We start from the raw sequence: 14,595 nt of genomic DNA on the forward strand, positions 1-14,595 counted from the left end.
AGCCTAAGATGTGCAAAACGCTAACCTAAGTGAGAACCATCATCATCAAAATACTTTATTTCGGCATTTTGCCATAAAAGCATAAAGAAGACAACACATTTAGAACCATCAGATAACATATTGATAAAATATAAAAATGTTAAAAATTAAAAATAACAATAATTTAATCACAGACACTTGGCCTTCCTGCATCCAAGAGAACTTATACCATTGCCAGGTTACATAACCTAGATATTTACTCAGGTAAAGAGTCTCATCAGTCAGCCACTTGCCTTTTGCCTGGTTCTCAACATGTATAAAAGGTAACGAGACAAAATAAAAACTAGATACTGTTTGGTGTCTGATTTTAAGATTTGTAAAGCTACTGCAAACTTCCTTACCCCAAGAGTACGGCAAACCGGCACAAGCCATTTTCCCCTGCCAGTTTGATCAGCCGGACAGAGTAACAAGGCATGCCCTTCAGTTTCCTCTTTATCCCCACAAACAGGGCACATACACCCGGCCTGCCCTGAGAATACCACTTCATTTTACAGTGAAAGATGCTAGCAGTAGAACTATGCCTAAACTGCAGATATAACTTTCTAGCTTGTGGGGGTGCTCAATTTCATCGAGAAAGTGCTCAAAGACTTTATCATCCTTGAAAGAAAGAAAGAAATCCTTTATGGGTGCCTCGAAGGGCTTGTGCCTGTGCTTGTCTCGTGACATATTGCCTATACTCTTCCTTCAGAAGAGGTTTACTATATGTGGAGACTTCCGAAAGGTTGTTCCAAAAATAACCACACCCCATCTTAACCAGGGTGTATTTTAGATACTTGATCCAGGTCAATTTACCTGAACTCGTAAAGATTTCCTTGATCCCCTCACAATAAGACCAGAGCTCTGGTGTCGACCAAATACTTTTCCAGTGATAGTAGGCCATTATCCAACTACCTCAGCAATTGGCCTAAGACTCATATCGAATCTAAGAGGGAGCAGAGGCGTGCTGGTTGGGAGTCCCTTCAGCTGTCGTAAAAAGAATGGTTCTCCATCATCAAAAATGGTTCTCCTCATAAAAAATGATTCTCCAAGGGCGAAACAAAGTGGGCCCAAATGGGAAATCATAAACAATGCTGCACGTTTTGCAATAGTATCAACTCCATTATTTTGTTATTTTTACATGCAACCACTATCTGGGCAAAGATTTCACTTCATTTCTATCAGTTTGAGACCCAAATACAGACATAAGCAAAACAAAGGAGACCAGTCAACCTTTGCAAACGGATTTCCACTCCGTGGCAATACTTGTCCCTGTGCTTTATTAACACATTTTTTCGTTGAAACCTGCAGATTATGTAGCAGATGATGATTACGTGGCAAATGTGGCAAATCCATAATTAGGCAGAAAATGCAGGGGCTGCACAATTGCATAATTCTAGTGCCCCTGCTTATGAGGTAAAAGTATGTCTTCACAAATGAACTAAACCTGCGCTGTGCAGGTGAGAGCACACAAATACCATTGGTGAGACAAACTTGCCAAGTTTCACTCTACATAAATCCACAGATTTACCTAAAAACTCTGCGAGATTCCACAGAGTTCCACCAATGGGCGGAAAATATGTATGTTGCGCTGCTCGTGCTGCAATTTAGCACCGGTAGCACGAGAAGCGTTAAAAAAACCACACAAACATCAAGATGCGGTGCGCAAGAGCACGCACCCATTCAAGTTGATTTTGCTGCTTGATGAGACAATCTACTGCTTGGGAAGCAGATCTCTGACAATGACTGCCCCGCCTGCATTCGAAAATCATGCTATGGGATGGCAAATCTCACTTGCTTTTCTGGAGCCTGGCGGGGAAAAATTCCGCTACGTGGCAATTGGCAGAATTTGGCTGGAACACCACATTGCAAGAGTAAGAGAAATTGCCAAATTCCACCAATTCACCACTAACAAATAAAAGGGGCAACAGAGAGGCTACCGACAGATAGCTGTACAAAAGGGGGTGGTGATGGACGGAGCATCTGAATCAATCAAACACTCACACCCAGTCAAAAGATCTGGGTTTAATCCATCACCGTTCTTTAGCCCACTCTGCCACCCCAGTTCAGACATGGCTATATGCAAATCAGTCTGACCCTGTGCCTCATGGGAACAGTCCAGCCTGAACTGCCAAGCCATGTCTTCCCTGGACCGGAAACAAGCTTCCGAGGACCGGTTTCTTGCATTCCAGCCGTCTTCAGCCCGGCTTGCTTGAATCCAGTGGCAAAGTGAGCAAGGGACTCACGTCTGAGCATACCCTGCCACACTTATGGCGGCCAAAAGCGGTACAAAAGGGGGTGGTGATGGACGGAGCATCTGAATCAATCAAACACTCACACCCAGTCAAAAGATCTGGGTTTAATCCATCACCGTTCTTTAGCCCACTCTGCCAACCCAGTTCAGACATGGCTATATGCAAATCAGTCTGACCCTGTGCCTCATGGGAACAGTCCAGCCTGAACTGCCAAGCCATGTCTTCCCTGGGCCGGAAACAAGCTTCAGAGGACCGGTTTCTGGCATTCCAGCCGTCTTCAGCCCGGCTTGCTTGAATCCAGTGGCAAAGTGAGCAAGGGACTCACGTCTGAGCATACCCTGCCACACTTATGGCGGCCAAAAGCGGTACAAAAGGGGGTGGTGATGGACAGAGCATCTGAATCAATCAAACACTCACACCCAGTCAAAAGATCTGGGTTTAATCCATCACCGTTCTTTAGCCCACTCTGCCACCCCAGTTCAGACATGGCTATATGCAAATCAGTCTGACCCTGTGCCTCATGGAAACAGTCCAGCCTGAACTGCCAAGCCATGTCTTCCCTGGACCGGAAACAAGCTTCCGAGGACCGGATTCTGGCATTCCACCCGTCTTCAGCCCGGCTTGCTTGAATCCAGTGGCAAAGTGAGCAAGGGACTCACGTCTGAGCATACCCTGCCACACTTATGGCGGCCAAAAGCAGTACAAAAGGGGGTGGTGATAGACGGAGCATCTGAATTAATCAAACACTCACACCCAGTCAAAAGATCTGGGTTTAATCCATCACCGTTCTTTAGCCCACTCTGCCACCCCAGTTCAGACATGGCTATATGCAAATCAGTCTGACCCTGTGCCTCATGGGAACAGTCCAGCCTGAACTCCCAAGCCATGTCTTCCCTGGACCGGAAACAAGCTTCCGAGGACCGGTTTCTGGCATTGCAGCCGTCTTCAGCCCGGCTTGCTTGAATCCAGTGGCAAAGTGAGCAAGGGACTCACGTCTGAGCATACCCTGCCACACTTATGGCGGCCAAAAGCGGTACAAAAGGGGGTGGTGATGGACGGAGAATCTGAATCAATCAAACACTCACACCCAGTCAAAAGATCTGGGTTTAATCCATCACCGTTCTTTAGCCCACTCTGCCACCCCAGTTCAGACATGGCTATATGCAAATTTGTCTGACCCTGTGCCTCATGGGAACAGTCCAGCCTGAACTGCCAAGCCATGTCTTCCCTGGACCGGAAACAAGCTTCCGAGGACCGGTTTCTGGCATTCCAGCCGTCTTCAGCCCGGCTTGCTTGAATCCAGTGGCACAGTGAGCAAGGGACTCACGTCTGAGCATACCCTGCCACACTTATGGCGGCCAAAAGCGGTACAAAAGGGGGTGGTGATGGACGGAGCATCTGAATCAATCAAACACTCACACCCAGTCAAAAGATCTGGGTTTAATCCATCACCGTTCTTTAGCCCACTCTGCCACCCCAGTACAGACATGGCTATATGCAAATCAGTCTGACCCTGTGCCTCATGGGAACAGTCCAGCCTGAACTGCCAAGCCATGTCTTCCCTGGACCGGAGACAAGCTTCCGAGGACCGGTTTCTGGCATTCCAGCCGTCTTCAGCCCGGCTTGCTTGAATCCAGTGGCAAAGTGAGCAAGGGACTCACGTCTGAGCATACCCTGCCACACTTATGGCGGCCAAAAGCGGTACAAAAGGGGGTGGTGATGGACGGAGCATCTGAATCAATCAAACACTCACACCCAGTCAAAAGATCTGGGTTTAATCCATCACCGTTCTTTAGCCCACTCTGCCACCCCAGTTCAGAAATGGCTATATGCAAATCAGTCTGACCCTGTGCCTCATGGGAACAGTCCAGCCTGAACTGCCAAGCCATGTCTTCCCTGGACCGGAAACAAGCTTCCGAGGACCGGTTTCTGGCATTCCAGGCGTCTTCAGCCCGGCTTGCTTGAATCCAGTGGCAAAGTGAGCAAGGGACTCACATCTGAGCATACCCTGCCACACTTATGGCGGCCAAAAGCGGTACAAAAGGGGGTGGTGATGGACGGAGCATCTGAATCAATCAAACACTCACACCCAGTCAAAAGATCTGGGTTTAATCCATCACCGTTCTTTAGCCCACTCTGCCACCCCAGTTCAGACATGGCTATATGCAAATCAGTCTGACCCTGTGCCTCATGGGAACAGTCCAGCCTGAACTGCCAAGCCATGTCTTCCCTGGACCGGAAACAAGCTTCCGAGGACCGGTTTCTGGCATTCCAGCCGTCTTCAGCCCGGCTTGCTTGAATCCAGTGGCAAAGTGAGCAAGGGACTCACGTCTGAGCATACCCTGCCACACTTATGGCGGCCAAAAGCGGTACAAAAGGGGGTGGTGATGGACGGAGCATCTGAATCAATCAAACACTCACACCCAGTCAAAAGATCTGGGTTTAATCCATCACCGTTCTTCAGACCACTCTGCCACCCCAGTTCAGACATGGCTATATGCAAATCAGTCTGACCCTGTGCCTCATTGGAACAGTCCAGCCTGAACTGCCAAGCCATGTCTTCCCTGGACCGGAAACAAGCTTCCGAGGATCGGTTTCTGGCATTCCAGCCGTCTTCAGCCCGGCTTGCTTGAATCCAGTGGCAAAGTGAGCAAGGGACTCACGTCTGAGCATACCCTGCCACACTTATGGCGGCCAAAAGCGGTACAAAAGGGGGTGGCGATGGACGGAGCATCTGAATCAATCAAACACTCACACCCAGTCAAAAGATCTGGGTTTAATCCATCACCGTTCTTTAGCCCACTCTGCCACCCCAGTACAGACATGGCTATATGCAAATCAGTCTGACCCTGTGCCTCATGGGAACAGTCCAGCCTGAACTGCCAAGCCATGTCTTCCCTGGACCGGAAACAAGCTTCCGAGGACCGGTTTCTGGCATTCCAGCCGTCTTTAGCCCGGCTTGCTTGAATCCAGTGGCAAAGTGAGCAAGGGACTCACGTCTGAGCATACCCTGCCACACTTATGGCGGCCAAAAGCGGTACAAAAGGGGGTGGTGATGGACGGAGCATCTGAATCAATCAAACACTCACACCCAGTCAAAAGATCTGGGTTTAATCCATCACTGTTCTTTAGCCCACTCTGCCACCCCAGTACAGACATGGCTATATGCAAATCAGTCTGACCCTGTGCCTCATGGGAACAGTCCAGCCTGAACTGCCAAGCCATGTCTTCCCTGGACCGGAAACAAGCTTCCGAGGACCGGTTTCTGGCATTCCAGCCGTCTTCAGCCCGGCTTGCTTGAATCCAGTGGCAAAGTGAGCAAGGGACTCACGTCTGAGCATACCCTGCCACACTTATGGCGGCCAAAAGCGGTACAATAGGGGGTGGTGATGGACGGAGCATCTGAATCAATCAAACACTCACACCCAGTCAAAAGATCTGGGTTTAATCCATCACCGTTCTTTAGCCCACTCTGCCACCCCAGTTCAGACATGGCTATATGCATGGCTTGGCAGTGCGGGCTGGACTGTTCCCATGAGGCACAGGGTCAAACTGATTTGCATATAGCCATGTCTGAACTGGGGTGGCTGAGTGGGCTAAAGAACGGTGATGGATTAAACCCAGATCAGTTGACTGGGGGTGAGTGTTTGATTTGTTCAAACGCTCCGTCCATCATCCCCTTTTGTATCGCTTTGTTCGCCCTAAGTGTGGCAGGGTATGCTCAGACGTGAGTCCCTTGTTCACTTGGCTACTGGATTCAAGATAGCCTGGCTGATGAGGATTATGAATCCGAAACCGGTCCTAGGATGCTTGTTTCCGGTCCAGGGAAGACATGGCTTGGCAGTTCGGGCTGGACTGTTCCCATGAGGCACAGGGTCAGACTGATTTGCATATAGCCATGTCTGAACTGGGGTGGCTGAGTGAACTAAAGAATGGTGATGGATTAAACCCAGATCAGTTGACTGGGGGTGAGTTTTTGATTTGTTCAAACGCTCCGTCCATCATCCCCTTTTGTATCGCTTTGTTCGCCCTAAGTGTGGCAGGGTATGCTCAGATGTGAGTCACTTGTTCACTTGGCTACTGGATTCAAGATAGCCTGGCTGATGAGGATTATGAATCCGAAACCAGTCCCAGGATGCTTGTTTCCGGTCCAGGGAAGACATGGCTTGGCAGTTTGGGCTAGACTGTTCCCTTGAGTCACAGGGTCAGACTGATTTGCATATAGCCATGTCTGAACTGGGGTCGCTGAGTGAACTAAAGAATGGTGATGGATTAAACCCAGATCAGTTGACTGGGGGTGAGTGTTTGATTTGTTCAAACGCTCCGTCCATCATCCCCCTTTTGTATCACCGACAGATAGCTGCCAAGTAGTACCATGTATAGTATGCATATAAAGTGCAACTCTTCTCCCCATACTTTGCCCCCCTTTTGCCCCCTCAAAAGGCACCATACAAAGTGGCTGGTCTTCACTGCGTAGTCTTTATTAATTCTCACAGATAACGCCCTCTTTATTTGTTGAGGCATTCTCAACATTAGACCAACTTTATTAAAACACTCCAACACACATTGATAAACATAGGGTCGTGCAGTATTCGTTTGCACCACAGGTTACAATTGTATTTACAATTCAGTATCTCCAGATCCACCTTTGATGTGGGTTGTACCAGCAGGCCACAACCCATCTCCATTGCTTCCATTCCATTCCAGGTAACTACCCGTCATCTACTCCCTAGATGCGGCCACCTGGTACTGCTTTACGCCTTTCCTTGCGCCCCAGCTTACCCCAAATTGCTTCTTCCAAGCACCAGCATCTCCGGTAGGGCCGGAGAGTCCAGGACCATCAGCAGGACGGCCCCCTCTCCTGCCAGCCCGGAGCCCCATTGACTGCCCTCCTTGGTCCAGGATGAGCCAGTCCCCGGCAAAAAAGGAGTCCCCGACATTTTTCTTGGCCGGGACCCCGCCATCCCGCCAGTTCTACCTTTAACAACAGGGATGGGTGGGTGGGCAACTTCCTTCTAGCTGTGACCCGCGACGCCCGAGGCAAGAGGACAAAGAGGGCTTCTCCCTCGTGGTCAGTGTTCTTATCCCTTTTCTTGGGGAGGGGTCGCCTCCAAGCTCGTCCTACCTCCTCGCATTTCCTGCTAACCCCTCCCACTCCCCTTGACCACATGTCTACTGCTGGCCCAGCCTCTTTCTCGCCGCCTCTCGCCCGTAATGCCACTAAAGGCCCCCCTCCCCTAGGCGCAGGGGGGGGCTCTCAATGCACCACTTTTATTTGTGTAGCACTTTATACTACACTTTCAATGTTTCCGTAAATAGTGTAAGAGCTGTTACTATTGCTCAGTTTAATGGTACTAATCTATCTACCATGGAAATATGGAGAGCTGAGTTATCCTTACAACAATTTGAACTTGCGACCTACCGATTATAGCAGATATCAGCCATCAGCTGAGTCCTCATACAAGTACTTCTGGATTCCTAAAACCATTTTTGCTAAAGATAATCACTAAACTACATACTGCACACAACAAGCAGCCCTGGTCATGTAACTTATGTAATTAATCACTGGCCACAGCAGCGGCGATTAAACACAGGGAGTCTTGTAGAAATGGCCAGTACACAAACAAATTAAATCTTCTCTTTAGATTTGCTGCAGCTCTACTATCAGAGAACCAAGTCACGAACAACAGTAGCACTAAGATAAGCACTAGCTGCACGGTTTGTAATGTGGTGGTTTAGTGTCTAGCTAGAAAAGATTGGTTAGCCTCCCTCCCTTGAGTGTATTGTGGTCTTGTGGTCTTGTGGCGTGGTGTCATCTATTTTATGTACGGATGGGGTAGTGGTTTTACACACATAGAACAGAGTACTAGTTTTGGGGTTTAGGTTCCTCGGATGTCCTTGAATGTGTTAGGGTAGTACCATAGCGTTCAATATTGTGGTTAACTGTCCCTAACATAATAGGCGGAACAAATTGCAATACTTTTTTTTTGCGAAATATATGTACATTTCACACTATGCAAATTATGCAAAATATACGTGGATAGTATTTAGCGTGAAAACTGAACCGTGAACGCATACCTCAAGTACAAAAGTAATGTAAGACACCAGCAGGATACTTGAGCAAGCAAACAATCTCCCTTAGCCACAACAGGCATCAGTTTTACTATGCCAACAAAGTATTTTCTAATCAAAACTGTCTCCTCTAGGAAAAGGTTTCACAAACTAGTTTGACTATAAATTTAAAAATATTGTGTGAAATTGGTGTAATGCTAGGAGGCAGTGTGAATTTAGTTGGATATTGTCGATAGGATTTACTACAATGGAGGAATACTGTCTGTAGGATGAAGTGAAATGTGGTGGGTTAGTTGTCCGTAGAAACCGGTGCTGTAGGGTGAATTAGGTTAATTATGGTTCAGTACTAATTAGTGGTTTAGTGTCTTTAGAATGAAGAGCAATGTAGTTGCAATGGCGTCTGATCCTAAAATGTGTGCATTGTGGTAGATTAATTAAACTTGGGTACACTCAATGTATTGGGTTAGTTTTCCTACAATGCAATACGTTGTGGTGGTCTATAATCCTCTAGTGATATGTGTGTGTTTGCATTCTAGTCTGTTGAAGCCTAGAGTGTGGTGTAGTTATTTAGCAATCAGTTAAACAGCTAGTGTGCAATGCAGATGGATCTGTCAGTTTCCCAATAGTGCATTAAGGTGTGGTGGGTTTATAGGCCTGGGACTCAGTTCTGTGTGCTGGGCTAGTTCCCGAGGATGTAGGCAATTAACTCTTTAGGACTACACACAAAAGAATCCCAACAAAAACCAAAATACACAATGTAGCAACAGTGAAATCGATTACAACATATTTTATTTGGGGAACATTCGATTTATTACAGCGTTGGCACATGCACATAAAGATTCAAAACCAGGCAGAAACCCCCCGAAATGTTACCTTATGCACCCTTTGCATAGTCATTTCCATTTTTCCATATATATGTATATGCAAAGACGATGGAGTGGTGCACTACCAAAATGTTCAAGAATTAATGATGAAGCTCAATCAGTTCCTTCGTAGAAAAAAACCTTTATTCACATAAATCCAAGTGCATGAACGTAAAACAACAGCCAACGCGTTTCGTTCTTGGAAAGTATATGTATGTATGTATGCAAGTGTTTTTCTATCAGGTGAACTTAGCCAAAAGACAGTGTAGTGCTGTACAGGGCCAAAGGCAAAACTATTTTCAGCAAGTGACTAGAGGGAAAGCTGTGTTCTGAGGGTGGATGTCAACTGTTTGTTATGATATGGTGTTCATTAAAAAGGTGTTTCTTCAGCTCTCTACTAAATTGGAGCAGGGTTTGGTGGATCCTAATGGATACAGAGATGTAATTCCAGAAACTGGAAACATAACTGGAGAAGGCCTATTACCTTGTTGTTTATCTTTTGTTGTACTTTTTTGTCTCGAGTCTGATCACAGGATCTGTTGAGCTTGGCAGCCAGGTAGTCAAGGTGCAGGTCACAACAGCTTTGCAGATAATGCTGCCGCTTTAGAATGTATGGTTGGCTGGTGGAGCCAATGACGCCCTAACAAGCTCTAACAGGGTAGGGATGATGTGGTCCCAATTATTCCTGCCCTTGATGATGCATGCTGTGGTATGCAGGCTGCATTAAGATGAGCAATGTCGAGCATGGGAGGCCATCGAGTAAGGCTTTGCCACCATCCAGATGCAAGAGTAGGAGGGCGTGAAGCAAACTCTGAAGTCGCTTTATAGAAGGAATGGTTTCACATTCTTCAGCAGTGAACACAGTACCAGGCCATTCTGGTTTTCTTGGTGATGTATTTCTTGAGAATGACCTTGGTGTTCAGGTTGAATCTGAGTGACTTGATGGGTGTAAGTTGGGGTTCAATTCCATATAAGGTCAAGTCAATGAGGCAGGTTTGGACAAGTGCTTGCATTGCAGGTGTTAAGCTAGAAGCAGGAACTATGCTAGAGCTAAAAAGTCAATTAGACGAGAAGGTGAATTTAGAAATTAAACACAGCCCGCATCATGTATGTTTGTGTGTTAAACTGATCTCACATAGAGAAGGTCCAATTCACAAAACCTTTTCTTTGATTCCATGAGTAATTGTGTCTTGCTCCTGTCCTCGAAGTGAGCAACACCTGAATACATAACCCAGATTTGTAAAGTTTTTTCAGTTAATAGTTTCCAGAAGTAAAGCATGCTCATTCACAGTTCCTGTGAGTAAGCATATCTTACTCCTGGAAATTCATGTATAACCCACATGTAGGATATTGGGCTACTGGTTGTGGGGGGATGAAACCATACTCAGGCAGCAACCACAATTCTCATCAGGATGAAACACAAGCAAACCCCAAATTAACCTGTGCTTAACCCTTTAGTAGCTTGGCACAAAGGCAGTCAAGGTTAAATTAGAGGTGATGTGTAAAGTATCTATGCAGCACTTCAAACAGTAAAAAAGTGAACACACAACATAAAGAAAATCCCATACCATTTGGAAAAATAGAGTAAAATGTAATAAACTATTTCAGACCACAACAACAAAAATACAATCAGTAGAACCAGACTTATGCAATGTTTAAGGTTTAGCTAAAGATAGGGCTTAAAAGCTCTAAGCGCAAACTGTGGTTATCTGGTCGCGCTGGACTGGGACTCAGTCACAACTTCTGGCCAAACATGATGGAGAATGGGCCAGTTGCAGGGACCAAATTGGTACCTTAAATTCTGGATGTGGAGCAGTGTAAGGTCTTGCGTCAAAGATGCATCACGCAGCAGCTGTTCCGAGGAGGTGCTGGACTGCCATGTGATGTCCTGCATTGATATGCGTCGTGCAACGGCAGTACCAATGTGCTGCGTTGACAATGCTTTGCATAGCGGCAAATCTGAGGAGCTGTGGGGGTCTTCAATGTGAGGTCCTGCGACAAGATGAGTTATGCAGTGGTGGTTCTGTGGAGCTATGGGCTGCGATGCGAGGTCTTGCATTCAGATGTGTCGCCTAGCAGCAGTTCAGAGGAGCTGCAGGGCTGTGATGCGAGGTCCTGCATTGAGGAGCACCATGCAACTGCAGTACTAATGAAATGTGGGGCTGCAAAGCAAGGTCCAGCGTCGAGTTGCCTTGTGTGGTGGTGGTTTTGAAGAGCTGCTGGGCTATGTGCTGCACTATGTTGGTTCTGTTAGGACCACAGCTGGAATGGCAAAGCACCCAATGATGACGCATGCCACAAAGGGGTTACCTTGGTGGGTGAGGGTTACACCATAAAAAGCGTTTTGTTTTTCCTAAAGAGAGGATTAGCCCACACGTTCGAGTAGTGCTCTCGTGTTTTGTTGTGCTTTCATGGGTAAGGAGGATGAGCCCTCATCTGTAATACCTCCTATATCCCCCCTATTTTTGGTATAACATTTTTAATACACTGCACCCTGCCCTATGGGTGGCTCAGGGCCTACTCTAGGGGTGACTTATATATATATACACACAAAGTGAGGTTCATGCCTAGAAACGTTTTTTTTTTTTGCTAGGTTGAAATGGCACATACAGGCTGAAACCACAAGCCTGAGACACGCTGAAAGGGTTGCTTAAGTGGGTGGCACAATAAGTGCTGCTGGTCCACTAATAGAATTTAATTTACAGGCCCTAGGGACATTATTACAACTTTACTAGGGGCTTACAAGTAAATTAAATGTGCCAATTGGATGCCAGCACATTCCACCATGCTTAAAGGAGAGAGCACAAGACCTTAGCAATGGTTAGCAGTGGAAGAGTGTGCAGTCCTGAAAGCCAACAAAACTGGGATCAGAGAACAGGAGGGTGAAGGCAAACAGTTTGGGGATGACCCTGCCGAGAGGGCCAAGTTCAACAACACAGCTAAATCTGAAGTAGTACACACTCTACACATGGAGTGAAACTAACCTACTTGTAGGAAAGGATTGTGTGTAAGGCCCAGAATGTTTCTAATAAGATGATGGTATATATTTAGTCTGGAGACGGTCAACATCAGTGTATGCTATGCTCAGACCAGACACATGGCAACGTTCAAATAAATACAGAACACGCCCCAGTGTTATTTCTTCACAAAGATTTGTCTATGAGGTAGTGTGACATAAGTGTGACTTACATGCGATTTTGTAGAAGAAAGTCAATCCGACTCGTGGGAAAAAAGCTTTGTGAATCAGGCACAATGTCCTTAAGATCTCAATATGTGTTAAGCGCTCAATGACATATAATCTGTGCAGTATTACACACGCGGAAAAGCCAAAGGTTACGTTTTTTATAAGAGTGCCTCTAAACAGATCCACACAATGCCATTACGAACAGTTTCATGAAAAAGACCCAAAGTACAAACATACCTGTGAACGTCTCCGGGAGAAGCATGATGAATACCGTGATCAAATGCAGCCCCTTCATTCTCCTCAGGCAAGTAAAGCTCTCCTCCTCAAACTAAAAAAGCTCAGACGAGGCTTCTAGGCCATGGTTAAATCGTGGAGTTAATTGGTGCGAAAGGTTTAAAAACGCTGCAGACCACAACAAACGCGACTTACTTAAGAACTGTTTCGCCAGTGCGGGTATTGCGACACGGAGCTGGAGTGCCCTCTTTGTCATGCCCTCTACATGCGTTTGTTCCACGAAAGGGAAATGACTATTTTCTTGAGCACTAACGGTAAGTGACTAACGCAAGGGAAGGCGATAGTACCAATTCCACTGTTTTACTTTTCACAGACCACAGCTTTTCATAGAGCACACTCTGTATCGAAACAGGTCTTCTTTTTTCCTCCTTCTCATTAAAACACTCCTTGACAAAGTCAGACGTTCTGGCATTGGCATAAGGTCAAGTTTTTTTCCAAGCCAGACACACACACACACAGGTAGCAGAGGAGAAAATCTCCACAACACAAGGCACATGTACAGGAGGGTGGCAGCGGCAGCAGTGCACAGTTCCCTCACAGACAGACGTAAGACACGCACAGGTGTACACCCTCACTGGAAATGGTTATTTCTTTGGCTAAAATAAGATATATATAAAGCTTTGAGCAGAATGCTAACTTGACGTTAAGTCAAAACTGCTGTGATTAGGAGCAAAGGGAAACGGACTGGGAGGGTGATGACGTGCAGTTGGGGGTGTGAGCAGCAGTGGTTGGCAGAGTTAATGGGAATAGCAAGGGACAGGGTTAGGTGAGAGAGAGGAAGGGGCTTGAAGAGACAGAGATAGCAGTTTTGGAATGGGGAGAGTGGGAGATGTTCGAAGAGAAAGTGATGGGCAGCATGGAGAAAGAAGGAAAAGTAGTGGGGCTTGGGCTCCATCCATCTATTCATTCTGCTGGTGCCGCACTCCCCACTACCTGTTTTTAAATATAAAACACAGCTTGTTGGGAAGCCTAACTTCTTACTAGCGTCTAGTACAAAATAGCAAGCAGTACAGCAAAAGATCAGAGACAATTGTCATTTCAGCTGACAAGGGATCTCACTTCAAAGGGTCAGTTGGAGCATGAAGCTGCAATTTATAGACAATCTAAGCAATATATATATATATATATATATATATATATATATATATATATATATATATATATATATATTTTCCTCACCAAGTTGATCCCGTTACCAAAGGCACTCCTTTAAACAGCCAGTGCGAGTTCCAGGGACGGGCTTTCCCTGATGTTTTAATTCTCCACCAAAAAAGCAATTATACTCGCACTCCACCAGGAATTTGATAGCAGGTTTATTTATGTGCCATTACAGCACACAGCTTTACCTACGCGTTTCGATCTATACGATCTTGATCACGGTTAGAAACATTTGTCCTTTGTTTGTTTCTGTCTTTATACCAGTGAATCACAATCGCCCTATTATGAAGCATTGTGGTACTGGTAGTTACTTTACAATTCATGCATTAATTGTTTTCAAAGACGTGGCGTATTTTGTTTGCATATTTCCAAATATAAAATATACAATATTCTCTGGTATTAATATCAACATGTGTGTCTCATTCTTTTGATACAATACAGTCTCAAAAAATCGCAGGGCAATTATAGTGCATAATCTCTAAGTGAGTCTGAATTATACACATTTTTTACCTGCAATAATGAATCAATTATATTTAGTGCATATAATTTTACACATTACATTCTTTGTTATGATATTTTACAAAGAGCATGAATATATCTCGGGACTCAGTGCCCTATTTTCATAAAAGGCTGCATTGTTAACTGTTGAATGATCTTCCAAACACCAGATTTTTGTTTTTTTGTTTTAGCTTCTTAGAGGTGCACATAAAGTTCTTCGTCCCCATTTAATCCCCAAGGGTTTTTTGTTTTAAAT

At 45.7% G+C, this 14,595-nt stretch overlaps 1 protein-coding gene across 1 annotated transcript in view; it reads right to left on the reverse strand.

The window, feature by feature from the left end:
- Nucleotides 1-12,772, reverse strand: part of IL18R1 (interleukin 18 receptor 1) — a 305,537-nt gene extending 292,765 nt beyond the window's left edge. The window contains 1 exon segment of the mRNA XM_078658948.1: nt 12,627-12,772. Coding sequence (XP_078515074.1) covers nt 12,627-12,684 — 58 coding nt within the window. The 5' untranslated portion in view covers nt 12,685-12,772.
- Nucleotides 12,773-14,595: the final 1,823 nt, after the last annotated feature.

This window comes from Lissotriton helveticus, chromosome 8, assembly GCF_964261635.1.
Source record: "Lissotriton helveticus chromosome 8, aLisHel1.1, whole genome shotgun sequence".
NCBI lineage: Eukaryota > Metazoa > Chordata > Amphibia > Caudata > Salamandridae > Lissotriton > Lissotriton helveticus.